The following is a 25,955-nucleotide window of genomic DNA, read 5'->3' as shown; positions in this document are numbered from 1 at the left end:
ACATTCAGGGACACTCAAGGGACACATGGGCGTGCCATGGGACACCCACCCGCCATGTGACACCAATCCCTGCACTGTCACCCCTGGGACACCCACCGGCATGACATCACCCGTGGGACACCCAGCTGTGCCACGACACCCCAGAGCACCCCCCAAGTCCGCGCAGGACACGCGGTACCTGCACCTCTCCCGTGTCCTCATGGGACATGATGACATCACACAGGGATGTCACACAGTGACGTCACTCCACCGCGCTCATGACGTGGGCAGCGTGCAATGCCAGGCAGAACACGGGACCCCAACCACCGGGGCCGCTTCTTGGCACGTGACCTGTGATACCTGGTGACGTCACATACAGCCCATGGCGTCACCCGCTGGCAGGTGACACCCACTGACCTCACGTGCCAGGAGCCGCCGTCAGGCGACCGCGTGACACCCAGGACTGACCGCGTGCCGCCGGGCACGGTGTGTGACGTCACAGCGGCCCCGCGGCCCCCGTTACGCCGCAATGACATCACTAGGCCGACCATGACGTCACGCCCCCGCCGCGCTCCCCGCTCCGCCTCGCGGCCCGAGCGCCTCTTGCGCGACGGTCCCTAACGGCCGCGGGCCGTACCATCCGGCCGCCCGGCGGGGGGGGGAGCACCCAGCGAGGCGGTAGAACCGCGCTCCGGAGCGGCGGTCGCTGCCCGCGGGGCCGTCCCGGTTCTCCGCGGACGGTGGAACCGGCGGGCGGGCGGCGGAGCGGGGCGGGCCGAGCCCCCGGAGCGCGTTTTCCCGGCCGTTCCCCCCCGGCCGCGGGGTGGTGCGCGCGGCGGGGCCGGGCTGCGCATGCGCGGCGCGGGGCGGGGCCGGGCGGGCAGCGCGGAGGAGGAAGGCGAGAAAATGGCGTCGACGGGTGAGCGGGGCTGGGGCGGGCCGGGCCCGGGGTGGAGGGCGAGACGGGACGGGACCCCCGGCAGCGCCACCGCCCTCGCCACGGAGTGCCCGGAGGGGCGCTGGGACGGCGCCGCCGGCCCGCAGCGCCGCGCCCGGGGGCCGCTGGGGTCGGGCCGTGCAGGGCCCGTCTCGGCCGTGTCCCCCCGCGCCGCCCGCCGGGACCTCGCCGGGGCCGCGGGTGTTTCCCCTCAGTGTCCCGGGGGGCAATTGCGGCCTCGCGGTGCTGCGGCCCCGCGGGATTGCCGGAGCTCCGCGCTCCCGGGAGCGCTGCGCCGAGCCGGGGCTCCCTCCGCGCCTTCGGCCCTGCCGGGCTGGGCCGGGCGGGCTGGGCAGCGAACCTGGGGTCCTGGGGTGGGGAGGGAGCTGAAAGCTCATCCCGTGGGCAGGGACACCTCCCACTGCCCCAGCGTGCTCCAAGCCCGGCCAGCCTGGCCTCGGGCACTGCCAGGCATGGAGCATCCTCTGGGATCTCCATTCCAGCGCCTCCCAGCCAGGAATTCCTTCCCAATATCCCATCCATCCCTGCCCTCTGGCAGTGGGAAGCCATTCCCTGTGTCCTGTCCCTCCATCCCTTGTCCCCAGTCTCTCTCCAACTCTCCTGGAGCCCCTTTGGGCACTGGAAGGGGCTCTGAGCTCTCCCTGGAGCCTTCTCCTCTCCCAGCTTTTCCCATAGGGAAGGGAGATGTTCCATCATCTCCATGGCTTCAAATCTTTCTGAATGAAACGTTTTTCCACAAGGTCTGCAGCTGGGTACAAATAGTTGGAAACTGAGACTCCCCAGCTCAGTGCACCTTTAAAGTACTTGAAAGCCCTGCAGCCCAAGATCTGACTCTTTTAAAAGAAGGAGGATTTTCCTTTTTTCCAGCAAGGAAAGTCTCCCAGGCCATGGAGTGTGAGGGAATATCACCAACAGCACCTTGGGGAGCTTGAAAAAGAAAAGTCAGTAAAGGAACATCTGCCAACGGAATTGTCAGAATGGGAGTTAAAACCACAGCTGTGTTTTCCCTTAATTCATGGAATTGTTCCTCCTGGGAGCTGCTATTTTCAGCCTCTGGTGTGCTCCTGAGCCTTGTGAAATAAAAGGATGAAGATTAATTTCCCCCTGGAAATAAAAGCCAGGAGATGGGTTTAACTAAATGAACCATAATATTATTTTTTATTAATGTTCTATGTTCCTCTAAATCCCAGCAAATTAAAAGAGAGGCATCACCACAGGCAAACTGCAAATTCCACACCTGGAATTAAATCCTGCAGAGGGGGAAATGTTGGGTTTAGGTGGGACTGGGGGAGGGCTGTGAGGCGAGGGGTTAATTGATACCCCTGTGTGGAGCTGGAGGCCAAAATGGGGCTGAAAATGGAGAATTAAATGAGGTTTTGGTGGCTGGAGGGTGAGCAGGGAAAAGAGTGGAGTGGTAGGAAAGGGAAGCTGGATGAGAGAGACCAGGCATTAATTAACACTCAGGATTTAACAGAACCATGTGTAAAGTGAAGCGGGGAAAAAAAAAAGAAAACCAAACCCAGAACCCTGAACTGAACAAGGAAAATGTTCCAGTATCCCATGTGCCAACCTGAGAGGGAAGTGGGAATGCTGCCAGAGGAGTTTAACAACTTGTGCCTTGTGTCCTGGGAGCAGGGAAAGCTTTGGAGAACTCCAAGCGTCTTCTTTCTGTGTGTGAGGTGTTCTGGGCAAGGTCAGAGGAAAGAATAACTGCCAGGAATTCCTGCTGGGATCACAGCAGGGCCATTCCTGCCTGCAGCAGGGATCCAGGGGCTCTGCTCCTGCACAGGAGCAGGAGGAGAAGCTGGGAGCACACCTGGAGGCTGGGCAGGAAGGCTTGAGCAGGGATGGCTGAGGAGCAGGAGGCTGTGCTGGATGGAAGCTGTGTTTTCCAAGGGATTCCTGGGGCTCCATGGCCTTGGGAATAGTGGGATAATGGCATCACAGCCAGGCAGAATTTGCTTCCTCAAATTCTCCAAGGCAGGAGTTGAACTTGATCCACGTGGGTCTCTCCCACCTTGGGATATTCCATGATTCTGGGAGATGCTTGGATTTCTGTGGTGGTGATGGGAGCAGTGGGAACTCTTCCACACAGGGGTGGCTGGGAACAGCTCCACTGACCCAGCTCCTGGCTGTGGCCTCCCCAGGAGCTTCTGGGCTCATTCCTGATCCCAGGCCTTCTGTGCTCCTGGCAGAGCTGGCATCTCTGGCCAGGCCTGCTGGGAGTGGTGAATTCATCCCTGCTGCAGGCCTTGGGATGGGAGCTGGAGCTGTTGCTGCCTGTGAGGGACCTGGGAGCTGCAGTCGTTTCAAATTTAGTCTCCTAATTGCCATGTGGATTCATTTTCCATCCCTGCCAGCAAATCAGTTCAGCACAGGCTTTGCTGCTGGGGATTTTCAGGATTTCGGTTCTCCTCCCAGTCAGTTGCTGCCATGGATTGAGGATTTGGGGAGGGAATCACTCCCATTTCCCCAGCTCCAGCCCTTCCAGGGGACAAGTGGCTTTCCAGCCATCCATTTGTGTCCTTGAAAGGGAAGAGTGAAGGTGGTGAAACCTTCCAGCCCAGCCCTTTCAGAGCAGGGTGGTGGGTTTGTAAGGCTCACATCCCTGCTTTTCCTTTGTTCCAGCCCAAATCCCCCCCTGCCAGCCCCCTGGGATCCATCCAAGGTGGCAGTTAAATTGAACCGGGGTCATTTGAGATCAAAGTGGCTGCTGCAAACAGCAGGAACAATGAGGGGAAGGGAGGTTTTGTTCCCCTCAAAAAGGAGGACTGAAAATGTGCATTTACCTTCCACCCTTGGGAAGCTGGAATTCCAGTGGTTTATAGTGAGCTGCAGGAGGAAATTCCAGCTGCTGTGCTCTTGGACTCTTTAATTTTATTAAGCCTTTATCCACGTTTTTATTCTTTTTCTTCTCTTTTTCTTTCAGATTACAGTACCTATAGCCAAGCTGCAGCTCAGCAGGGGTAAGTAGCTTATCCTCCCTGTTTTAAAAAGATGTAATGAAAGTAAATCATAATTATGGCTTGGGCTTAACTCAGGTATGTTTGGGAATCCTGAGGGTTTTCCTGGAGCTTTGTATTCCCATAGAATTTCAGCAAGAAACCGTTGGGCTGCATGAAAATTTGTCTGGTGATGCAGATTTGGGGCAAGATTATAAATGTCTTTACATTCATTCCACAGCTACAGCGCCTATGCACCTCAGCCAGCCCAAGGATATGCACAGACCACCCAGGTAAAACATGGGGAGGGGGTGGAATTCCTGCTCAGTCACCTGTTTTCCAGGAAAACTGGAAACTCCGAGCGGCAGCGTCAGAGTCTGTGGTTAAAAGTTGTCTTGGAGCTTCTCCCCCAGCCCAAAGTGCTTTGTAAAAGTGGAAATAACCTCAACAGTCGCCCTTTTTTGTTAATTTATTCAATCCTCATCCCAGAAAAGCCAAATTCTTGGTGTGTGTTTGACACCACCACGTTGGTGGGTGTTGTAAACAGAGGTGTAGGAGAGAAAAAAACTGGGGAAAAAAGGGGGGGAATTGCCTGTTGGGAAATGGCAGAATTGGACAAAGGAGGAGGAGGAGGGAATCTGCTTTTTCCTGGAGTTTTTATTGGTGTAACTGTTCATACTCTCAGTTGGCTGGACTGCAAAACAATGATGGTCTTTAAGAGATTAACTTAATGCTTATTTTTAACCTTTAGAATCCAAGTTACTACAACCACATTTGTCTGCAAACTCCAAGTATGTTTCCAAAGGTAAATTCTTGTCCTCGAAAAGTGCTGTAGGCTTAATTTTCCTTCCCAAGAGGAGGAAGCCAGGCTCAGTGTGGGCTGAAAGGAAGGTGATGGTGACTTATTTAAAATAAAAGTCTTTGGAGACAACAACTGGAAGAGTTGCTCCCAGTTGTAAGTGAGGTGAAGGTGGGAGCAGGATAAGGGTAGGAACAGGAGGCCTCAGCAACTAAAACCAGCTAATTAAACACCTAACCAGCTAATTAAACACCTAACCAGCTAATTAAACCCCTAACCAGCTAATCTCAGCTGTAGGCTCGTGTCCCTGGGAAGTTTGCAGCGTTCCCTGCCTCTTGGTGGAGGGAACTCCCAGGGACAGGGGTATGTTCACATGCTCAGGGCTTTCCTGCTCCTGGTTCAGACCTGTGCCCTCAGTTCAGGAAAGCTGAGTATCCCAAAAGGTCCAGAGAAATCTGGATTCTTTCAGAATCTGGAGGTCAAAGCTGTCTCCATGTCACTCCTCGAGCTGTATCCAGAGTTTTATCCTAAGCCAGGAGCTGTTGGAAGCTTGCTGGTGCCTGCAGCATGAGCTGGTAGGGCATGGCTTGGGCAGCTGGTGGCACTGCTGGGCACAGCTGCTCCTCTCCTTTCCTCAGTGTTTTTCAAGCTGGATTTGGAAACAAAATCAGGGAATGGGTGAGGTGAGAGCTGATCCCTCACTGAACACATAGGCACCGGAATGGGAGCAGCACCACTGGGATACTTTGGGTGTTCCATGGATCCCACCTTTCCATGCCTGCACCAACTTCCATTTTTCAAATTAATGGCTGATGGGCATGAAAAATACTCCGAATAATTTAATTGAAACCTTCCTCAGGTTTCTTTTAGCCAGCACCAAAGCAGTTTGACACTGAGGTGACTTTTCCTTCGTGCAGTTCCGCCCTCGGAGCGCTCCCATTCCCGTGTTCCAGGTTAAGCCTGGGATGGTGCCTGTGGGTGCTGGTGGTAGCTGTGAGCAGCTGGGAGCTTTCCTGTTTGCTTTCCACAGAGCAGAGGTGTGTGGTGCCAATGTCAAGAGCCTGTCCCTTCAGTCTTGGCAGGGAAAAACCACTCCATAACCTCCTTGCAGAGCTGACCCGGAATTTCCCGCGGCACTTAAACTTTCACAGCGGCCTTGGCTTTGAGAGTGCTCAGCAGCTGCAATTCCTGGGGGTCACTTGTGCTCATGGATTGAATCTGTGTCCTTTTGGAGCAGACCTACGGGCAGCAGAGCTACGGGACCTACGGGCAGCCCACCGACGTCAGCTACACACAGCCGCAGACCACGGCCACGTACGGGCAGACGGCCTACGCCACCTCCTACGGGCAGCCCCCCACAGGTGAGAGCCCTGCTGGGCTGGGCTCAGCCTGCACTCTGCTTGGCCTGGGACAGGCCTTAATGTCACCTAGGCCACGGGCAGGGACTCCTTCCGCAGGGTGCTGCAAAGGACACTTCAGGGCATGCGGCAGCCACAGCTGTGGGTGACCCATGTGACTGCCCTCCCAGGAACAATTCCTGCCCAGTATCCCACCCAGCCCTGCCCTCTGGCCATTCCCTCCCAGGAACAATTCCTGCCCAGTATCCCACCCAGCCCTGCCCTCTGGCCATTCCCTCCCAGGAACAATTCCTGCCCAATATCCCACCCAGCCCTGCCCTCTGGCCATTCCCTCCCAGGAACAATTCCTGCCCAATATTATCCCACCCAGTCCTGCCCTCTGGCCATTCCCTCCCAGGAACAATTCCTGCCCAGTATCCCACCCAGCCCTGCCCTCTGGCCGTTCCCTCCCAGGAACAATTCCTGCCCAATATCCCACCCAGCCCTGCCCTCTGGCGGTGGGAAGCCATTCCCTGTGTCCTGTCCCTCCATCCCTTGTCCCCAGTCCCTCTCCAGCTCTCCTGGAGCCCCTTCAGGCCCTGCAAGGGGCTCTGAGCTCTCCCTGGAGCCTTCTCCTCTCCAGGTGAGCACCCCCAGCTCTCCAGCCTGGCTCCAGCCCTCCATGGCCTCCTCTGGACTGGCTCCAGCAGCTCCAGGCCCTTCATGGAATGGTTTTGGCTGGGAGAGACCTTAAAGTTCAGCCAGTGCCACCCCTACCATGAGCAGGGACACCTGCCACTGTCCCAGGTTGCTCCAAGCCCCACCCAGCCTGGCCTTGGACACTTCCAGGGCTGTGGCAGCCATGCATAAACAGGAATAAATGCACTGTTGAGTTTTCAGGGCAGGGTTTGGGTGCTGTGGGACCAAGCAGGATGTGCTGTGCTCAGAGCAAAGGGAATAGTGTCCCTGGCTGCTCCTCTAGCCCTTCCCTTCCCTGCCAGCCCTGTCACAGGCAGTGACATGTGCCTGTTCTGATCCTGTACCTTCTCCTTCTCATCTTGTTCTTCCCACAGATGAAGGGGCCAGTCCAGGCTGGACTGTCCTGCTCACTCTTGCATGGAAAATTCTGTCTCGTCCTGTCAGAACTTGAGGTCCCCTTTGGTGGGAACCCTTGGGGTGTCACTTGGCTTTAGTGCCAAAATCCTCGAGTGTCAGAGCTCACACAGGCAGTGACAGCAGGGTTTGGCAAGGCTGCAGTGCTCTTTGCCATCTCCAGACTCTCCCAAATGCCATCTTCATGGATAAAATCCTGACCACCAAGACATTTTAGTTGACTCCAGCCCCATTTCCTAAAGGATAAACAGCATCTTGCCCTCCACCTTTGCATGCCCCATGGTGGTTTTGGATTTCCGGAGAGATTCTTGTTCCTTAATGCTCCATAAACTCTCCCAACGTGTTCTTGGAGCTGGAATTTCCTCCAGACGAGTGTCTTAATGTTTAAAACTATTGAGACAATGTTTAATTCATGTATATTCATGTTTATTTAATGTATGTTTGGATTGAATATTCAGGAGTTTTAGGAAGCAGATTTTCCTCCCAGTGATTCCTTGGGTGCAGTGTCCTACACATTCCTGGGAGAGACATTATAAACATTTTGTAGTTGGAATTAAACACTTCCCAAAGCAAGGGAATTCCAGGACAGACAGACACTGGGATATCTGGCTATAGAGGCCATTGAGGAATTCTTCACAGGGAGGAGCTGGAAAGAAAATATTAACCAAAATGAAAATATTTACCATCTTTACATGGGTCAGGAAAATTCCTGCTCGTGAGATCCATATCCATTGGCCAGTGTCACTGGGGGTTATCTACAGGGCTTTTTCCTTTCATTTAAGACTGCTTAGAGAAAAGTTGGCAGCAAAAAATGATTTGTGAACTTCCAAAATTCCTTTCTTAGAAATATTTACGTCCCTGTGTCTCCTGTGGCCTCCAGTCCCACAGGGGTCACAGGAAACTGCTCTGTTTATGTTTTTCCTTCTCCCTTAAGAGGAGATTTGCTGGAATAATAATAATAATAATAATAATATCAGGCTTTTTTTTTCTGCACAGCTGCACTTTTTTTTTTTTTGGTAGACGAAAAAAAAGCTTCATTTTCTTTTCATCCATGAAAAAACCACCAACTTAGAAAGTGGTCAAGCAAGAGATCCTATCAGCCCACAGAGCTGGGCTGTGGCAGCTCTGGGCACAGAGCCAGGCTGGATTTATCCTTCCTCCACCTGCCTCTCCTTGAGGAGCCAGAGCTGTGGAAAGGAGACTGCAGCCTCTCTCTCCCTCCCTCCCTGCCTTTCATGCTCAATAAACCCCTGGGCCAGACATTGTCATGCCCTGAGACACGTGCAGTTCTTACAGTTGGATCCCAATCCTGTTTTCCTGTGAATCACCTTTTTGTACTGCAGTTCCTTAAAGCAATTTTGTTTGCTGCTTGAGCAGCCTGGGGTTTAGGTGAAGTGTTGTTGAGGTCAAGGAAATCCAAGGATGCAGCCTCTCAGGATGGGTGGGAATGGCAAGGATGGATTTTTCCTTGCCCAGCCTCCAGGAAAGGATTGCCACCTCCTTCCCTCCCTGGGGCTGTAGGAAAAGGTGTCTCGGAGCCACCCAGTCACTTTGTTCCACAGAAAAAAGGATTTGGGAGCAGTTCCCTCAGGTTAGGGATCACTGGGCACCCTCAGACCTGTGGCTCATTAATCAGTGCAGGGTGTTAGCAGGAATTACAGGAGTAAATAAATAAAGAGCATTTTGGTGTCCAGGTGTGGATCTCTTGGAAGTGGGAATTGCTCTCGAAAGCCAGCCAGCCCCTGCTTCCCTTTACCTGGGAAATTTGGGGTATGGATATTGACATTTCTAAAGGATTTGGAATTCGTGAACACACAGCTGCCATAACAGCCCCAAAATATCCCAAAACAGGCTGGAGAGAGAGTCAGCTCTGCACCCCTTCTCCAGCCCCTCACTGCTGGGATAGACACAAGCCAAGCAGGAGGCTTCTCTTCCTGAAGAAATCTCTCTGGAAAGAAGAAATCTCTCTGAATCCAGCCTTTTCCAGTTGATATTCTCTGTGGGTCAAATCCTGCAAGCTTCTCCACCACTGGAGAATTCCTAGCCTTCAGTAAGGGGTTTTTTTTAGGGGAATCTGGGCACTTTAAGCAGATTATTATTCCTTCTGTCACCTTTTCTTTTCACCAGCTTTTCTGCTTTGTCAACTTTTACCTTCCTAGCTGGGAGGGGAGGAGAGAGAAATGGTGTCATAGAAATGCCACCCTCAAAACAACAGCTCTTGAGGGTTCCCACAGTGTCTAAACTGGGCTTGATTTGTGATTTAGACCAGTGGGATGGGAAATCACTGCCTTTCCTTTGGGACAAACCCTTCCTGCTGAGCACACTGTTCCACGAGGGAAATGCTCCATCTAGAGCTGAAGCTTTAAAATTCAACTTTTTTTTTTTTTCCCCTCTCTTTTATCATTCTGCCTGTGTAGAGCCAGCAAAGCTTTTTGCTCCCAGTAAGAGCACTGGGAAAGGGGGCCCAGCTGTGGAAGGAGCACCCTGGGGCTCCAAATCCAAGGGGAACAGCCCAGGGCAGGGCTCTGGCTGCAGCACAGGGCTGCAGGCTGTACTTAGCCTTTTTTAGTGTGTGGTCAGGCTTTGGCCAGTGAAAATAAGGGTTTATTTAACTCCTGGGATTGGTGCTCCCTGTGGAATTGCTGTCTAGCCTCACATTTAAGTGTTTGGGCTGCTCAAATTTGTCCAAGGCCTTAAAAATCCTCCCGTTGGGCATCATCCCCTTCACCCTTCTCAGCAACACTTTTCAGAGAACAACAGACAGGAATAATAACCATTAAAACTGATTTTCTGGTGATTCCTACAAGTTATTTCCCAGTGGGAGTCCAGTTTACATTCCCAGCTTGGCAGTACCCTGGGATGGGGTTGGGGCCAGGATAGAAGAGGGAGGAGTGGGCAGAGGGTCCAGGCTGGCCTTGTGTCTTCACCAGACTCCTGAGGGCCACCAGAAAGCTGAACTTTGGGAGTGTTTTTAATGAATTTGCTGTGCAAACTTCCTGCCCTCCTCCTGTTCCTCTTTCCTGCTGCCCCGGTGTGGTGGCAGCAGTGGAGCTGTGGCAGTGCCATGGTGCTCTGTGAGGGCACACCGTGTTCTGCTGCTGCAAGTGCTGTTTGCTTTGCAAATGAGGCTGTTGGAATTAAATGCTGCAGCCCAATTTGCCTAAAGGAAATGTGTCACAAGCCTCCCGTGTTTATTAAAAACCAAAAGTGATGGAGAAGCTGTTGCCTGCACTGATCCCAGCCATGAGAGCATTTGGCTGCTCTTTTTATTTTTTTTTTTAATGTTTAACAACATTTTTATTGCTGTTTTTCCATCTAAATCTCATACTCTTAATTTGAAAACTTGCTAGAAAGGTTGTTAGGAGCACAAGGAGCACAAACCCAGTGTGTTAATGCCAGTTCACCTTTGTGACAAGGCAAATGCCACTGTATTATACAGGAGCTGTTTGGGGATCTTGGATATTGTAAAACTGTTGAAAAGGAACTCTGTGAGCTCTCAGCTTTTTCCCTAAACAGAACTGAAATTCTGAGAAAAGGGAAGGTACACAAAACATCAGGAGCTGCCTGATGTGTCTCTTTTGACCTTTTTCTCATGTGAAAGCAAATGGAAAGTGCTTTTCTTTTGTTTCCAGCTTTACTGATTTAAAATAAACCTTCAGAAATGCCTCTGAAAGACTTCCCAGGCCAGGTTTTGTGCCTTTATTTCTCAGAAAAGCTAAAAGGATGGGACTGTACTTGCTAAATCAGTTGGATTTATTTTATTTTGGAGCTCAGGGGGGTTTGTTACCCTCCCTTTGTTGAAGAGATGCTCCATGTCTCAGCTTGCCCTGCCTGAGCTCTGGTTGCTGTAAACAATCCTGAGTGCTGATCCAGGGGTGGCTTCCAGAAAGCTCCTGGGAGTGGGATTTTGGGATGCTGAGGGGCTGGAGGCTGAGGCTTCCCAAGGTAGGGGGTTCTGTGAGGAAGGCAAAGGGGCAGGGTGGAGTAACTGATGATTTTTGGGTTGTCTGAGGTGGTTTTGTGGTGGTAAAACTTTGTCTGAGTCCCAGGAGCCCACAAGGGCCAGAGTCTGAGATATTTGGGAATTCTGGAGAGGGACTTGGGACAAGGGTGTGGGGGGACAGAATAAGGGGGAATGGCTTATGGTAAGATGGGATACTGGGAAGCTGAGGAGGTGACACAGGGCAGCTGTGGCTGCCCCGGCAGTGCCCAAGGCCGGGTTGGACAGGGCTTGGAGCAGCCTGGGACAGCGGGAGGTGTCCCTTGGCAGGGGCATGGAGAGAGACGAGCCTTAAGCTGCCCTGCAGCCCAGCCCACGCTGGAATGGCTGTGGGGCTGAGCTGTGCTGTGTTGCAGGTTACAGCGCCCCGACTGCCCCCCCTGCCTACAGCCAGCCCGTGCAGGGCTACGGCAGCGCCGCCTACGACACCAACACGGCCACGGTCACCAGCAGCCAGAGCTCGTACGCCGCCCCCGCCGCCTACGGCAGCCAGCCCGCCTACCCGGCCTACGGGCAGCAGCCGGCCCCGGCCGCGCCCGCCAGGTACCGCCCTCCTCTTCCTCACCCTCCTCCTCCTCACCATCCTCATCTTCCTCACCCTCCTCATCCTTCTCATCGGCACCATCCTCATCCTCCTCATCCTCCTCCTCCTCACCATCCTCCTCATCAGCACCATTTCCTCCTCATCATCCTCATCTTCCTCACCCTCCTCACCGACACCATCCTCGTCTTCCTCACCCTCCTCATCGGCACCATCCTCATCTTCCTCATCCTCCTCACCATCCTCATCTTCCTCACCCTCTTCCTCCTCATCATCCTCATCTTCCTCACCCTCCTCATCCTTCTCATCGGCACCATCCTCATCCTCCTCATCTTTCTCCTCCTCACCATCCTCCTCATCAGCACCATCCTCATCCTCCTCCTCATCAGGCCCATCTTTATCCTCCTCCTCCTCATCAGCACAATCCTTATCCTTCTCCTCCTCACCATCCTCATCCTCCTCATCGGCATCATCCTCCTCTTCCTCCTGCTCCTTCTTTCTCCTTCTTTCCCTTCTTCTCCTTTTCCTGTCTCTTCCTCTTTCTCCTTCGTCTTTTCTTCTTCCTCCTTTTCCTTCTCTTCTTCCTCCTTCTCATCCTTTTTCTCCACCCCTTCCTCATCTTGCTCCCCCTCCTCCTCATCACCATCCTCATCATCCTCCTCATTGTCACCATCCTCATCATCCTCTTCCTTCTTCTTTCTCCTTTTCCTTCTTCTCTGTCTCTTCTTCCCTCTCCATCTCTTCTTCCTCCTTCTTCTCATCCTTCTTCTCCACTCCCTCCTTATCCTTTTCCTCCTCCTTCTCTTCTTCCTACTTCTTCTCCTCTTGTTCCTCCTCCTTTTCCTTCTCTTGTTCTTCCCCTCTTTTTCTCCTCATCCTTCTCCTCCATGTCCTCATCCTTCTCTTCCTCCCACTCCTCCTTTTTTTCTTCTTCCTCCTCCTTCTCTTCTTCCTCCTTCTCCTCCTCTTCTTCCTCCTACTCCTTCTCCTTCCCTTCCTTCTCCATCTCCCATTACTCCTCTTCCTCCTCCTCCTTCCCTACTTCCTCCTCCTTTGCTTATTCCTCCATCTCCTCCTCCTCTTGCTCTTCCTTCTTCTCCTTCTTCATCTCTAGTTACTCCTTCCTTCTCCTCATTCCACATCTCTTCATCCTTCTCCTGTTTCTTTTCTTCCTTCTCCTCCTCATTCTCCTCCTCCTCATTCCCCATCTCTTCATCCTTCTTTCTCTTCTTCCTTCTCCTTCTCCTCACTCTCCTCCTCATTGCCCTTCTCCTCCTCCTTCTCCTCCTTCTCTTCTTCCCGCTCCTTCTACTCCTCTTCCTCCTCCCCCTCCTCCCCTTTCTCCCCCAGCTGCCAGGGCTGTGGCAGCCCCTCCTCCCTGGAGCAGCGTGGGAGGGCTGTGCTGTGCTCCAGCCCGTGAGTCAGCGCCATTCCTGCAGGACCAGGAGCCACCACACAGCCACATCAGGCTCTGGGCTCTTGGGCTGCAGCAGAGGGCTGAGTCCTGTCTGCTCCCAGTCCCGGGGTCAGGCAGGATGCTGGGTGGATGCACAGGCTGCAAAACATTTCCTCTTTAAATCTCAGCCCTCAGGGCACTGCCTGTCAGCTATTGAGTCGAATTGTTTGCTCAGAGGATGTGAAGAGTTTAGAATACATAATGGAAACTTGTTTGGAAGTGAGTAAAAGCTGGGTTATTCCCTTACCTGGTGTCTGTAGCAAGCACTGTGGGAAGGAAAGGCAGAGCCTGGCACAGCTCTGACAGGTTACACTTTAAAGGGATGTAAATTTGCTGGATGAATCCTGACACTGTATAATTTTTCCCAGCTTCTACAGCAAAAGCAGCTTCACTTTTTTTACTCCACTCTGAGAAACAAATAGAAATTAAAGACTCATAGAATCCTTGGAGTTAGAAAAGCCCTCTGAGATCATGGAGGCCACCACCAACCCTCTCCCCAAGTGCCACATTCACATGGCTTGTAAACTTTGGGGCAAACAGAAGGGGATGTGTGAATCACATGCAAAGGGTTCTCAAATTTCAAGCCTTCAGAGTTAATTCTAAATACACAATTGTGAGTGGTTCGGGTTGGAGGGGACCTTTAAAGGTCACCCAGTCCAAACCCAGCATCCTTCCTCCTCTGTGGGATCACTGGGGATAACGTGTATGAAGCAAAATCTGCCTGAGCTGTACTCTGAACCAAACAATGAGGCATTTCACTGCCTGCCCTGCTGCCTGCTTCAGCTCCTGCTTCCCCAGGGCTCTGCAGGGGCAGCCTTGCTGGCATTCCACATCTTCCACTCAGCCCCACAGCCCAAGTCTGAGCCCCGTGGCTTTGGGATGAACAGGAGCTCTGGTGTTCTGTGCTCCCTGTTCAGGACCCTGCCTGGGCCTTTCCTGGAGTGTGCAAATACCCAGGCAGTGAGTGTAAAATTGTGTTTAATACCTATTTATTGCCTGCTGCCAGAGTGGCTGTCACCAATCAAGGCCAGCTTTAGTGCTGCCCAAAAAAGAGCTCATAACCCTCAGTCCTGCAGGATCTGAGCCCTTTGCTGCTGCCAGCTGTGGGGCTGGGCACCAATGTTCCATATTTCTCCCCAGACCCCAGGATGGCAGCAAACCAGCAGAGACCAGCCAGCCTCAGTCCAGCACGACAGGCTACAGCCAGCCCAGCCTGGGCTACGGGCAGAGCAACTACAGCTACCCCCAGGTGCCTGCCAGCTACCCCATGCAGCCTGTCACTGCTCCACCCTCGTACCCTCCAACCAGGTAATGCTTGGCAGTGCTCAGATTAGGGGCCTTTCCGGGGGGATTTTATGGAAAAGGAGCTTGGTGGCCTGGGAGGAGGAGCTGTGCTTCTTGTAGTTGTTGTGGTGGGGATGGGGAGGCTGTGGCTGAGTGTGGAATTGTCTCTGCATGTGCACATCTGAGAAGGAGAATGATGACAAATGGGTTTAAGACATTTTCTCCTTTTTTTAAATTTTAATACTTGAGAATTTGAAGAGTTTTCCTAGAGTGACCTTTTGCTGCCTCCTTCCACATACAGCTTAGCCCAGGAGCTCGCTTATCCCTTCAGGTGTCTTTAAAGTGGCTTCTAAAACGTACACTTTGAAATTCTCAAAGCCCCAGCTGCATGAGAGGAGCTTCTTTTATCCAGGACCTGTTACCTCCATTACCACTGAGTTTTGCCCTGGCACTTGTTCCTTTTCCTAGAGGTGAATAAACTGGGATTGGCCATGTGATTTTTGCTTTCACAGCCCTCAAGACTGGTCTCCATAGAATGACTTCAGCTTTTAAAGTGATTTCCAGCACTAAATACAGCCTCTAATTGCATTGCTTTCCAGCATGAGCCACTGCATGCATGCTGCCAGGGAATTGCCTCATCATCCCACCTTTCCCAACGCTTTTCTCTTCCAGCTATTCCTCCACACAGCCAAGCAGTTACGATCAGAGCACTTACTCCCAGCAGAGCAGCTACGGGCAGCAGAGCTCCTATGGCCAGCAGACCAGTTATGGCCAGCAAAGCAGCTATGGCCAGCAGCCACCTCCCACCAGTTACCCACCTCCCACCGGATCCTACAGCCAGGCCCCCAGCCAGTACAGCCAGCAGAGCAGCAGCTACGGCCAGCAGAGTGAGTGGGAGCCCTGGGAAGGAGCCCTGGCCTTAGTTTGGATCTAGAACTCAGAGATGGGTTGAAGGGAGAGGGGGTTGGAGCTGGGGTTTGGCCTTTCTTGGTGAAAAATGGCATCTCTGGAGGCAGTGATGGGTTGGGATGGGAAAAGGGAAAGTTCCTCACCTCAGGAGAAAGGTGGGAACACAGAGGCACAAATATTTGTGGGGAGGAGTTGAGGGGGCTCAGCCAGGAGGAAAGGAGTCTCGGGGGGGACCTTGTGGCTCTGCTCAGGGCAGGAGGGGGGGAGTCAGGCTCTGCTCCCTGGGAACCCGGACAGGATGAGAGGGAGCAGCCTCAGGCTGGGCCAGGGGAGGGGCAGGGTGGATATTGGGAACAATTCTTCATGTTGGTCAGGCCCTGGGCAGTGGTGGATCCCCATCCCTGGAGGGGTTTAACAGCCACGTGGATGTGGCACTTGGGGACACGGCGCAGCGGTGGCCTTGGCTGGGGGAGCAGCTGAAATAAATGCCCTCAGAGGGATTTTCCCAAGCTGAACAACTGCAGTGTGGCTGGAGCTGAGGGCAGGTGAAGGGGCTGCCTCTCCCTGACCTGTTTGCACCCTTCCCCAGGCTCGTTCCGCCAGGACCATCCCAGCAGCATGAACATGTACGGGCAGGAATCCGGAGGCTTCTCTGGCCCCGGGGAGAGCCGGAATCTGAGCGGCCCCGATAGCCGGGGCAGGGGACGAGGGGGATATGAGCGTGGAGGCATGAGCAGAGGTGGGCGGGGAGGAGGACGCGGTGGAATGGGGTAAGAGCAAAGCTTTTCTCCTTTTCTCTAATTCTGGTTTACCCATAGGATTTGAAACGCAAAAGAAGGGACTGAAAGGTTGACGTTCCCAGCTGTGTTTCCATGGAGGACATGTCTGTGTAGCAGCATTGCTTGTCATCCATGGAAACATTATCCTAAGGGAAATAGGAGCAGGATGGTTGGTTTGTCCTGCAGTGGGTTGGGCCCCCAGGGAGGGGGAAATTGGGGGTAATGCTGGCCCTGGCACTTTCAGCTCCCTTCGTGGTCACCCAGAGGTGCAATCCTCTGTGGGGTTTAACAGTAACTCAGGGTGGAACACACACAAACCTCCCACCAGCTCCAGGGGATGCTCCCTGTGCCTCAGGAGTGGGGATTTTGGCAGGGCAGGAGCCTTGTGTCAGCCTCCTCCCACGGAGCCTGCGAGCTCGGAGTGCCTCGTGGAGAAGGAGCCCGAGGACGGAGAGAAAGAAGTGCTCTGGCTCGCAGGTCTGCTCCTCCTCGGAGCATTCAGGTGCTCTGAATCAGTTTGGCCATTTCACCTGATGGCACAACCTGGTTTGGTGCCACCTGTGCCTTCAGGTGTGTCCCCATCCGTGGAGGTCGCTCTGATGAAGATGAGGGAGGAGAACTAATCCCAAAGGCTTCTCCGAGAGAGAATTCACAGCTTTGTGTGTGTTCCATCCCCTCACCCCGTTGCTCAGAGCTATGCAGAGTGTCCCCAGGTGTGGCACAGGACACGCTGTGCCCACCCCGGTGCTGGCAGGGGAGCTGTAATGGCAGCTGCCCTCCAGAGGCCACTTCTTTTGTGGCACAGCCTAGTGACACCCCCAGTTTGGCAGTGGATGGCCCCATTCTGCATAGCTGTGTTGCAGCCCATTGATGTGGCATGAAATCTTTATCAGAGAAATCCAAGAAAGAATGGAAAGGGCTGGTTTGTGTGGGAGCACATCCAGCTTGGAATTGGCACGGGTGGAACAGAGTTCCAGGGATCTGCATAAAGATTTCAGCCGTGCTGTATTGATCTCTTAACGATGAAAGTAGATGTAGACACCTGAAATGTCTATCATCACATCTTCAAATTTCTAGCCCCTTCCAAGCTTCTCATTGCCCAAGATTTGTCACCTGTCTCTGATCTCACACCTTAATCCCAGCTCAAATTTGCCTCCCGAGCGATTTCCCACCTGGCCAGACCCTTACAAAGGGTCCCCCCTGTCCCAGCCTTATGGACGTAGAGTTTGTGATGTCCATAGCACAGGTGGCTTCAGGGGACACCCAGGGCAGGTAGGGGAACTCGGCCCACCTTAGCATGCTGTGGTGATGGATTTCAGTGTCTCCAGCAGGTAAGGAGCTCGATGTTATTAACATGCCCTTTTTTCATTGCCTCGATGATTTGATATTTTTATGAAAATGGAAAACTTTTTAACATGCTTTGTCGCATTTATATGCTACAGGTTACAAAGTGAGAGCCTTGTAAACACCTCAATACTTAAAAAGTACCCGTACTCAGTACTCAGCCGGCAGCATAATGAAAAGTGGGACTAGACACGGTGTCCATATGGAGAGGAAAAATATACATAGAATATTTTTAACCCAATGTATTGATTGTATAAACGGAATCCTTCTGTAACTTTGGTAACTGCATACTTGTTGTTTGGTAATAAAACCAGAGGAGGGTATACTACTACTTTAGAATTGTGTAACGTTAAAGAAAAAAAAAAGTGTAAAAATCGTATGTTTAAAAAGAGAGACGTTACGTAAATGGTGTGTACTTTAACGAGAGGAGGCAAAGCTGCATGCAACAGCTCAAAATTCTGTATTGATTTTTTTTTTCCCCAGTATTAGAGGTGCAATACTTGCTAGAAAAATTCACGGTGCTCTCCCTCCTCTGCTCGGCTCCTTCCAAACAGCTTGCTTAAAAAAGAGCAAGAAACAGCCCAAATCCTTTCTCAAGGTGGCATTTTCCTACTTCACCACCACGCTCCAAAGCAGTTTTAGCTGTGAATGCTTCAGCCAAAGCTTTTGGTGAAAGCTGCGGCCCTGTTTGCATTGGCACCTGCCCAAAAGTGAGTGTGTCCACAAAGCTGCACCCCAGGCCTTGGAGCCCCCGCTGTACTCTGTAAGTTCTCCCTCCAGAGAGTTGTTAAATTCAGTAGTGACCTGAATGTATGGCTTTATTTTGAGGGTTTTAGGGGCGATGTCAGCTGAACTGTGTTGTAGGTCTCGCGTGTGGTTTGTCTCCTTTTACGCTGTTAAATGTCAGGGACCCGCGGGCCCGCGCTGCCACAGGCTGAGGGTGCACCTTGGTGGACACACTGAGGGGAGGGAGTTGACCACTGAAACACCCCCAAATTGCTCTTCAACAACAACAACAACAACAAAAAACACCACTTTGATTACAAACAACCCCCATTTCTCAGCCAAGTATTGCACTGATGATACCCGAGTAATAACGCCAGGGCACCGACAGCAAAGCGGTGCCTCAAGCCACACCAAGGTTGCTTTATATGTAAAGAAAATTTGAGCGAGCTGCCCTGAAGAAAGGCCTAGTGCCGAGATGAGAGAGAGACAGAGAGATGTTTGGAGATGTTTAGCCAGTGCCCTTCTCCCCTGTGAGCCGCAGAGGCTCAGAGCGGTGCTGGCTTTGTAAAGGGAAAGGCCTTCATTTCTTCGTTTATCCCCCCAGCAGCGCTGGAGAGCGAGGTGGCTTCAATAAGCCTGGTGGTAAGTTTTTGAGCATTACAATGGATAGTGTTAAAAAAAAAAAAAAAAAAAATTGCAGTCAGTTTTTTTTTTTAGCACAAAGTGTAATTTTTTATTCGTTTAAGTGGTTTAAAAATGACAATATGCAACCAGACTGTAATGGGTACTGCCGGCGATGCCCAGGGGTATGCGGACACAGTGGAAGAGTTGAGCAACCACTCCTGTAATTTTGGGGAAAAGAAATGGTTTGGATGTAATAAATATTTTTTTTAATATATATAGATATATTAAGTAACTTTTATTAATGAACTTAAAAACTGATTGGCTTGGTAAAACCTTTTAAAAAATCAGCGTTAATAGTGGTTAACAGTTTGAAACCTGCTAAAAAAAATCAGTGTAATAGTGGTTAACGGTTTGAAAGCTGCTAAAAAAACAGTGTAATAGTGGTTATTGGTTGGAAAAAATGCTTAAAACCAGTGTAATAGTGGTTTTTGGTTGGAAGAAGTGCTAAAAGAGCCACCTGATGGCCCAGTAAGGTGCAGTGCTGCTGCTTGTGCAGCGCAGGTCGTAGCTAGTGTTGTGTGTGTCGGTTCTCCAGCCCGCAGGGCCCCCACTAACACCCTTCCCTATGCTTCTCTCCCGCCTGGCAGGACACATGGAGGAAGGACCTGACCTGGATTTAGGTAATTCCCACCAAACTCTCTCCCGAGGTTGTGAAACAGACGTTTGTGTCCTCGCTCCGAGGGCTGCGGCCACCACGGTGTCACCCCACCACCACTTCCAGCCTTTCTGGCTGTTGCCATCATTTCTTTGTTCCCAAACAGCTGGAAAACCAGTAGTTGGAAGGTGCTCCCCCTTCTCTGCAGGAATTCGGGGGGTTAGGGGCTGCTCTGGAGCTCTTCCAGGGAGCCTGCAACCCCCCCAGAGCCTCATCCATGGCTTGTCCCTTCCTGTCACACAGGCGTGTCTGGAAGTTCTGCGTCAGCCTTCCAGCATCGGAAAAGGGGGGTGGATGTCCTTGTGTGGGAGCCCAGGGGCCACCAAGGTCTTCCTCATCTTTCCTCTGGGATGTGTCCTGAAATAACCTGGGGGTTCTTCCCACGTGGGTGGGTGCGGGCTCTGTCTGGCCGTGGCACTCAGGAGGTGAAGGAGGGGACAGTCTCCTCCCTCGGGCCCAGGTTTCCTGTCACTCCCAGAGGGCAAAGCTGCAGCCATGGAGGCGAGGAGGGGATGGAAAGAACTCGGCCCTGGGGTATCCCTGCCCTTCCTCTGACCCCGGGAATTGTCTCCTAGGCCCCCCTATGGACCCGGAGGAGGACTCGGACAGCACTGCAGTCTATGTGCAGGGACTCAATGATAACGTGACCCTGGAGGATCTGGCAGATTTCTTCAAACAGTGCGGTGTTGTCAAGGTGAGGGCACACCAGTGACCCCCCACTGGCAGGGGGAAAAGGGTCACCCACCTCCTCCTCTTCCTCCTCCCTGCCCGTTGCTCACATCCTTCTGGCTCCTCATGTCCAGGCTCTGGGAGAGGCCTGGCAGTGCTGTTTAGGGCCTGTCCCTTCATTTTTGGGGTGTCTGGGCAGTTGCTGCCATCCATGGTAGGCCTAGGATCACTTTCTTCTGTCCTGGAGTCCCTGGAATGAGCTTCTGCTGGAAAGCAGAACAGAGTAAATCCCCGCTGGGCTGTGGGGAGACAGGCCTGGGATGACATTCCACTGTCCCTTAGATGAACAAGAGGACGGGGCAGCCCATGATAAACCTCTACATCGACAAGGAAACGGGCAAGCCCAAGGGTGATGCCACCGTGTCCTACGATGACCCGTCCACTGCCAAAACAGCCGTGGAATGGTTCGATGGTGAGCGCTGGGGGACGTTTTGGGGTGCAATTCCAAAAACTCCCAAGTGTGGGAAGCACGTGGGTGCAGGTGTGTGAATCAGGATTCACCGATGTTCCTGCCATTGTGTCCCTCCCAGGGAAGGATTTCCAGGGAAGCAAGCTGAAAGTGACCCTGGCACGGAAGAAGGGCCCGATGAACAGCCTGAGGGGCGGGATGCCCCCCCGGGAGCAGCGGGGAATGCCCCCACCCCTCCGTGGAGGTACCGTGCAGCCCCCCTCGAGCTGCTGCCCGTCCTTCCCGAGGCTCCCAGCACTAACAGGGCTCCTTCCCGCAGGTCCAGGGGGACCCGGTGGCCCAGGGGGCCCCAGCGGGCCCAGCGGCCCCATGGGCAGGATGGGGGGCCGAGGTGGAGACAGGGGTGGCTTCTCCTCGAGAGGACCACGAGGATCCCGGGGAAACCCATCCGGAGGGAGCGTCCAGCACCGCGCCGGAGACTGGCAGTGCCCCAACCCGTGAGTACCCCACAGCCTGTGCCAAGAGTATCCCAGCAGCTGGCCAGGGCAGCGAGGCCTTTCCCCAAATCACTTGCTGGGCCTTCCCAGGAAGCAGCTTCCAGCTGGCACAGAGGGAGGGATGGGGTCACTCCTGGGGGCTGTGGGTGAACCACAGCTCCAGCGGGCAGCCAGACCCCCAGCCACTGTGGGAGCTGTGCCCCACGTCCTGCCCTTGTGTCCCCTCTCCACGTGCTCTCCTGCTCGTGCTTCCCAATGTCACCCCAGCTGGAATGCTGTCCCACTCTGGGCTAACTGGAATTTGTACCCAGGGGCTGCGGAAACCAGAACTTTGCCTGGAGAACAGAGTGCAACCAGTGCAAGGCGCCCAAACCGGAGGGGTTCCTCCCGCCCCCCTTCCCTCCTCCAGGTACGTTTGGGGGTTCACAGCCCCACTTCCCAGCAGGACACCCCAGGCCTGGCCTCAGGTTCCTTGGGGAATGGCTGGATCAGCTCCAGGAGCTGCCAGGCCTTCATCCCTCTGTGAGCCATGACATAGAGACTGGGATTTCTCCTGTGCCTGCTGCATTTGGGGCACTATCAGCAGCACCCCGACTCCCCAGGGCACTGCTTCAGCCTTAATGAGCCCCAGAATCCCCTCGGGTACCCAGCAGCTCCCAGCCCTTCTCCTGCTGCTCCTGCCGGAGCTGGACGTGCTGGGCTGGTGGGGTGGGGAACACGGGAGCGGGATGTGCTCCCTTGGGCTCACTCCCAGGGTCTCCTCCCGCAGGCGGTGACCGCGGCCGAGGCGGCCCCGGGGGGATGCGGGGCGGGCGCGGCGGGGGCCTCATGGACCGAGGCGGGCCCGGAGGGATGTTCCGAGGCGGCCGCGGCGGAGACCGAGGGGGATTCCGAGGTGGCCGGGGCATGGACCGAGGCGGCTACGGAGGAGGCGGCCGGAGAGGAGGAGGAGGCGGCGGCCCCGGAGGACCCCCCGGACCCCTCATGGAGCAGATGGGAGGAGGAGGAGGGAGAGGACGGCGCGGAGGGCCGGGAAAGATGGACAAGTATGGATGGAGGGCGGGGCAGGGAGTGATGGGAGGGGACACTGGGGAGGGGGAGACCCTGATGGGGACAAGGTGGAGGGCGGCTGGGGTGGGACATATGGGTGGAGGGGCAAGGGGGTGAATGGTGNGGGGTTAAGGAGCCTCCCCGACCCGGGGAGGGCTCCTGGACCCACGACTGACCCCTGTCCCCCCGGCCCACAGGGGCGAACACCGCCAGGATCGCCGAGACCGGCCCTACTAACGCCGCCCCCCAGAGCCGCATTTACTACCAGATTTATTTTTTAAACCAGAAAAAAATGTTTTAAATTTATAATTCCATATTTATAATGTTGGCCACAACATTATGAGTCCTCCTTGTCTGTACTTTAGTATTTTTCACCGTTTGTGGAGAAACATTAAAACCAAGTTCAACGGTAGCGTGATGAATTCTTTCTTCCCCCCCCCTCCCCCAAAATAAACCCGTTTGTTTAACGCGCCCCCGCCCCCCTCCCCGCCTGTAACGCTGTGAACGGTTGTGACGGTTGTTTTTTTAAATAAAATTCCCGCTGTTTGTAACCGCACCATTGCTGGCCTTTCTTGAGAGCGCCCCTGGGAGCCGGGGGGGCGCGGCCCCCGGGCCCGGGCCGGGGTAGGATGGGATGGAGGGGAGGGACGGAGCCGCCCGGTGCATCCCGCTGTGCCTCAGTTTCCCCACCGGGTGTGAGTTCCGGGGAAGGGAGGGTGGGGGGAGGAGGAGGCAGATCAATGGAAGCGGGGAGCCACACCCGGGCGGGGGTGGGGGAATGTCACCGACTGTCGCTATGTGTCACTCCGTGCCCCCCTCCCCCTGTCCGTGCCCCGCGACCCCCCCCGGCAGAGACAGCCCCCCCGAGGGAAAGGGACCCTCCATCCTTGAGGGAAGGACACCTCACGACAGGGACACCCCCTCCCCGAGGGAAAGATACCCCCCCCGACAGGATCCCCCACTCTCGAGGGATGGGGACCACCCCCCAGCAGAGTCCCCCCATCCCCGAGGGTAGCAGTGCCACCCCCCCCAGGTGAGGGGACCCTCCCCAACAGGGACACCCCTCCGAGGGCAGGGGACACCCCCTCACAGCAGGGACACCCCAGGGCCAGGACCCCCCTCCCAGGGTGTGGGGCTGGGCTGGGGGTGGCAGTGGAGGTCGTGGGGGTCCCGGGAGGGGGTGACCCCTCTGCTGGGCCATCACTGGCTCTTGTACCCCCAGCCCAGGTCAGGGACAACTGGGTGGCCTCCCCCAGGTGCAGCCCCCACCCCATGGCCGAGTGCTGGGACCCCAATCCTCCCACCCCCTGCAGCCCCTCAGGGTTGAACCCCACCAAGGTAAAGGGGGGGCTCCCTGCCCCTGGCACTGCCATCCCTCGGGGTGTCACCTGCTCCCGGGGTGGGGACAGCGGGGTGAGGACACTCACCATGACTGGGCAGCTTTTAGGGTGGGGTTGGGGAGGGATGTCCCCTCTCTGTCACAGCCCCACCGAGGGGTGGGCATGGGTGACAAGGGACTCATTAACCTGGGGGGTCACAGGATGAGGGGACACGGAGTGGGGGATGTGGAGAATGGGGACACACATGGGGGAGGGACATGAGGGGAGGGGACATGGGCTGTGGGGAGGACATAGGGTGGGGAGTGCTGCAGGTCCTGGCAGGATCAGGCGGGTCCCGGAGGGTTGGTGGTGGCAGTGGTGATGCTCCTGCCCATGGGTAATGTGTGGGGGAAACTGAGGCACAGAGGGCTCACCGAGGTTGGTGGGTGGTTTGGGGGGCTTTGGGGGATTTCCTGCCCATGACAGCCCCCCTTGTCCCCCCGCAGGCAGCTTGCCATGGCTGACCCCAGCCACATCCAGTCGGCCGCCTCCAAGAGCATCCGCCCCTTCCGCTCCAGCGAGGAGTACCTGGAGGCCATGAAGGAGGACCTGGCCGAGTGGTTCAACACCCTCTACGACCTGGACATCCAGGTGGACACCTTCCTGGAGAGCCTGGAGACGGGCTGTCACCTGTGCCGCCACGCCAACAACGTCAACCGCATCGCCCTGGACTTCCAGGAGCGGCACCCCGAGGCGGCCGCCCGCATGCGAGTGCCCCAGAACGAGGTGGTCTTCCAGGCCAAGAACGTGGTGCCCGGCTCCTTCATCGCCCGGGATAACGTCTCCAACTTCATCCAGTGGTGCCGGCAGGACCTGGGCATCCAGGACGTGCTCATGTTCGAGACCAACGACTTGGTGCTGAAGAAGAACGAGAAGAACTTTGTCCTCTGCCTGCTGGAGGTGGCCAGGAGGGGCTCCAAGTTTGGCATGCTGGCCCCCATGCTGATCCAAATGGAGGAGGAGATCGAGGAGGAGATGAGGGACCAAATGGCCGACGGCGCGCTGGGCCCGCGCCGGGAGAGCCGGGACCCCCCGGCGGGCGCCTACCCCGGCCGGGCCCGGCCCATCACCCTGTGCGACCTCAAGAACCTGGACGAGCTGGTGAGACACGCGCTCCCCTGGGAGCCCTGTGCCTGGGTGAGGGCCTCGCCGGCCACCCAGCGCTGGGACACCGCCAGGGCCTCGCTGCCCGCCCAGCGGGGCTGTGGGAGGCCCTGCCCAGCCACCCAGCGGGGAGCTCTGTGGTTCGGGGGAGATCCTCTCTGCCCCCCAACAGGGTGCCCTGTGTCTCCCGGGAGGTCCTGTCTGCCCACCCCAAGGTCACTCTGTGGTCACTGGAGGTCCCACCTGTCTCTGTCCACCCAGCAGGGTCCCTGGGGGTCCCACCCATCGCTGTGGTCCCCAGGAGTCCTCTCTGTCTCTGTGGCCCCTGGGAGGTCCTGTCTGTGTGCCCCATGAGGTGCTCCATGATCCATGGGAGCTCCCACCTGTCCACCCAGAGGGGCATTCTGTGGTCCCTGGCAGGTCCCACCTGGAAGGGAAGTCCTTCCTGTCCATCCAACAGGGCACTCGGTAGTCCAGGGGAGGTCCCACGTGTCGATGTGACCCCTGGCAGGTCCTTCTGCCCACCCTTGTGCTCCATAGGATGTGCTCCACCCACCCATCCCAGCTCTCCATGGCTACGGGAGCTCTTCCCCACCCACCCAGGCTCCCGTGGAGCCTCCTGACTCCAGGGGGGGTTATTTTGGTGGCTGTGACCAGAATCACAGCGGGGACACTGGTGTCACCTGTGCCCTGCCACCTGCTCCCCGTGAGGGGGTGACCCACAGTGGTCCCCCCCCAGGACTGCTCCTCCCCTCCTCGGGGCTGCTGTCCCCAGGGACGGACGTGGGCACATCCCGGCTGCTCACAGCCACAATTTGGGGTGTCACAAGGGGGGTGCCGGGACCCCCCCGGGCCGGGAGCTCAGGAGGGATTACAGCCGGGTGCGGGAGCCGTCCCGCGGGTGAGGCAGCGGATTAATCCGGGCCGGGGGGGACACGGGGGGGACAGGGGGGCTCTGCCCTCCCCTGACTCCCTAAGCCTTTTTTTAATTGAAACCCCAACTCCTCATTAAGTCCCTCATTAAAGAGCATCCTGACCCCCCCCTCCGCCCGGGGCCGCTTCGGGGGGGCCCCCCTGTGGCTGTTGCCCCCCCACGCCCCCCTGGCCGGGCGCTGCCAGCCCTGGCTGCATTTTTCCGGGCTGCGTAATTCCTCGCCATCGGCTTTTATGGGCAGCGCCAGCGCCGGGGAGGAGCCTGGCGGAGCAGGATCCGGCCTGCCTCGTCCCCAGGTGCCCCCCGGGGTGGCAGCGGGGTCACGACCCCCCCTCACTGCCCCCCCC

The 25,955-nt window shown here is 55.4% G+C and overlaps 2 protein-coding genes across 6 annotated transcripts in view; both read left to right on the top strand.

Annotated features, from left to right (window-relative positions):
- The first annotated feature begins 681 nt into the window (after nt 1-681).
- On the top strand, nt 682-22,603 carry EWSR1 (EWS RNA binding protein 1). Of its 5 annotated transcripts, none has more exons than XM_041489019.1 (18): nt 727-898; nt 3,867-3,903; nt 4,121-4,172; nt 4,631-4,684; nt 5,916-6,039; nt 11,485-11,671; nt 14,266-14,433; nt 15,082-15,296; nt 15,908-16,088; nt 18,772-18,809; nt 19,439-19,471; nt 20,082-20,200; nt 20,518-20,647; nt 20,766-20,888; nt 20,964-21,141; nt 21,453-21,550; nt 21,911-22,187; nt 22,389-22,603. In XM_041489019.1, exons 1-18 carry the CDS (start codon nt 832-834, stop codon nt 22,426-22,428), a joined length of 2,121 nt encoding a protein of 706 aa, XP_041344953.1. In that variant the 5' UTR covers nt 727-831; the 3' UTR covers nt 22,429-22,603. The 5 variants fall into 5 exon arrangements, with proteins under 5 accessions (XP_041344957.1, XP_041344953.1, XP_041344954.1 ...); XM_041489020.1 differs by having other exon boundaries at nt 728-898; nt 18,775-18,809; XM_041489022.1 differs by lacking the exon at nt 4,631-4,684 and having other exon boundaries at nt 730-898; nt 18,775-18,809.
- Nucleotides 22,604-24,014: 1,411 nt separating this feature from the next.
- GAS2L1 (growth arrest specific 2 like 1) overlaps nt 24,015-25,955 on the top strand; it is a 7,145-nt gene continuing 5,204 nt past the window's right edge. The window contains exon 1 of the mRNA XM_041489112.1: nt 24,015-24,671. Within this exon, the coding sequence (XP_041345046.1) occupies nt 24,027-24,671 (645 nt within the window). The 5' untranslated portion in view covers nt 24,015-24,026. The remainder of the gene's footprint in view (nt 24,672-25,955) is intronic.

This window comes from Pyrgilauda ruficollis, unplaced genomic scaffold (assembly GCF_017590135.1).
Source record: "Pyrgilauda ruficollis isolate IOZ18807 unplaced genomic scaffold, ASM1759013v1 scaffold9, whole genome shotgun sequence".
NCBI lineage: Eukaryota > Metazoa > Chordata > Aves > Passeriformes > Passeridae > Pyrgilauda > Pyrgilauda ruficollis.
Note: the sequence above shows the minus strand (reverse complement) of the source record. Positions and strands in the feature narration are given on the sequence as shown.

Excerpts from the sequence above, each read along its gene's own strand:
- EWSR1 (XM_041489019.1), top strand. The coding sequence starts at position 832 with ATGCGCGGCGCGGGGCGGGGCCGGGCGGGCAGCGCGGAGGAGGAAGGC. Across the intron at positions 899-3,866 it reads CGAGAAAATGGCGTCGACGG|ATTACAGTACCTATAGCCAA; the intron begins GTGAGCGGGGCT and ends TTTTTCTTTCAG. Across the intron at positions 3,904-4,120 it reads CAAGCTGCAGCTCAGCAGGG|CTACAGCGCCTATGCACCTC; the intron begins GTAAGTAGCTTA and ends TTCATTCCACAG.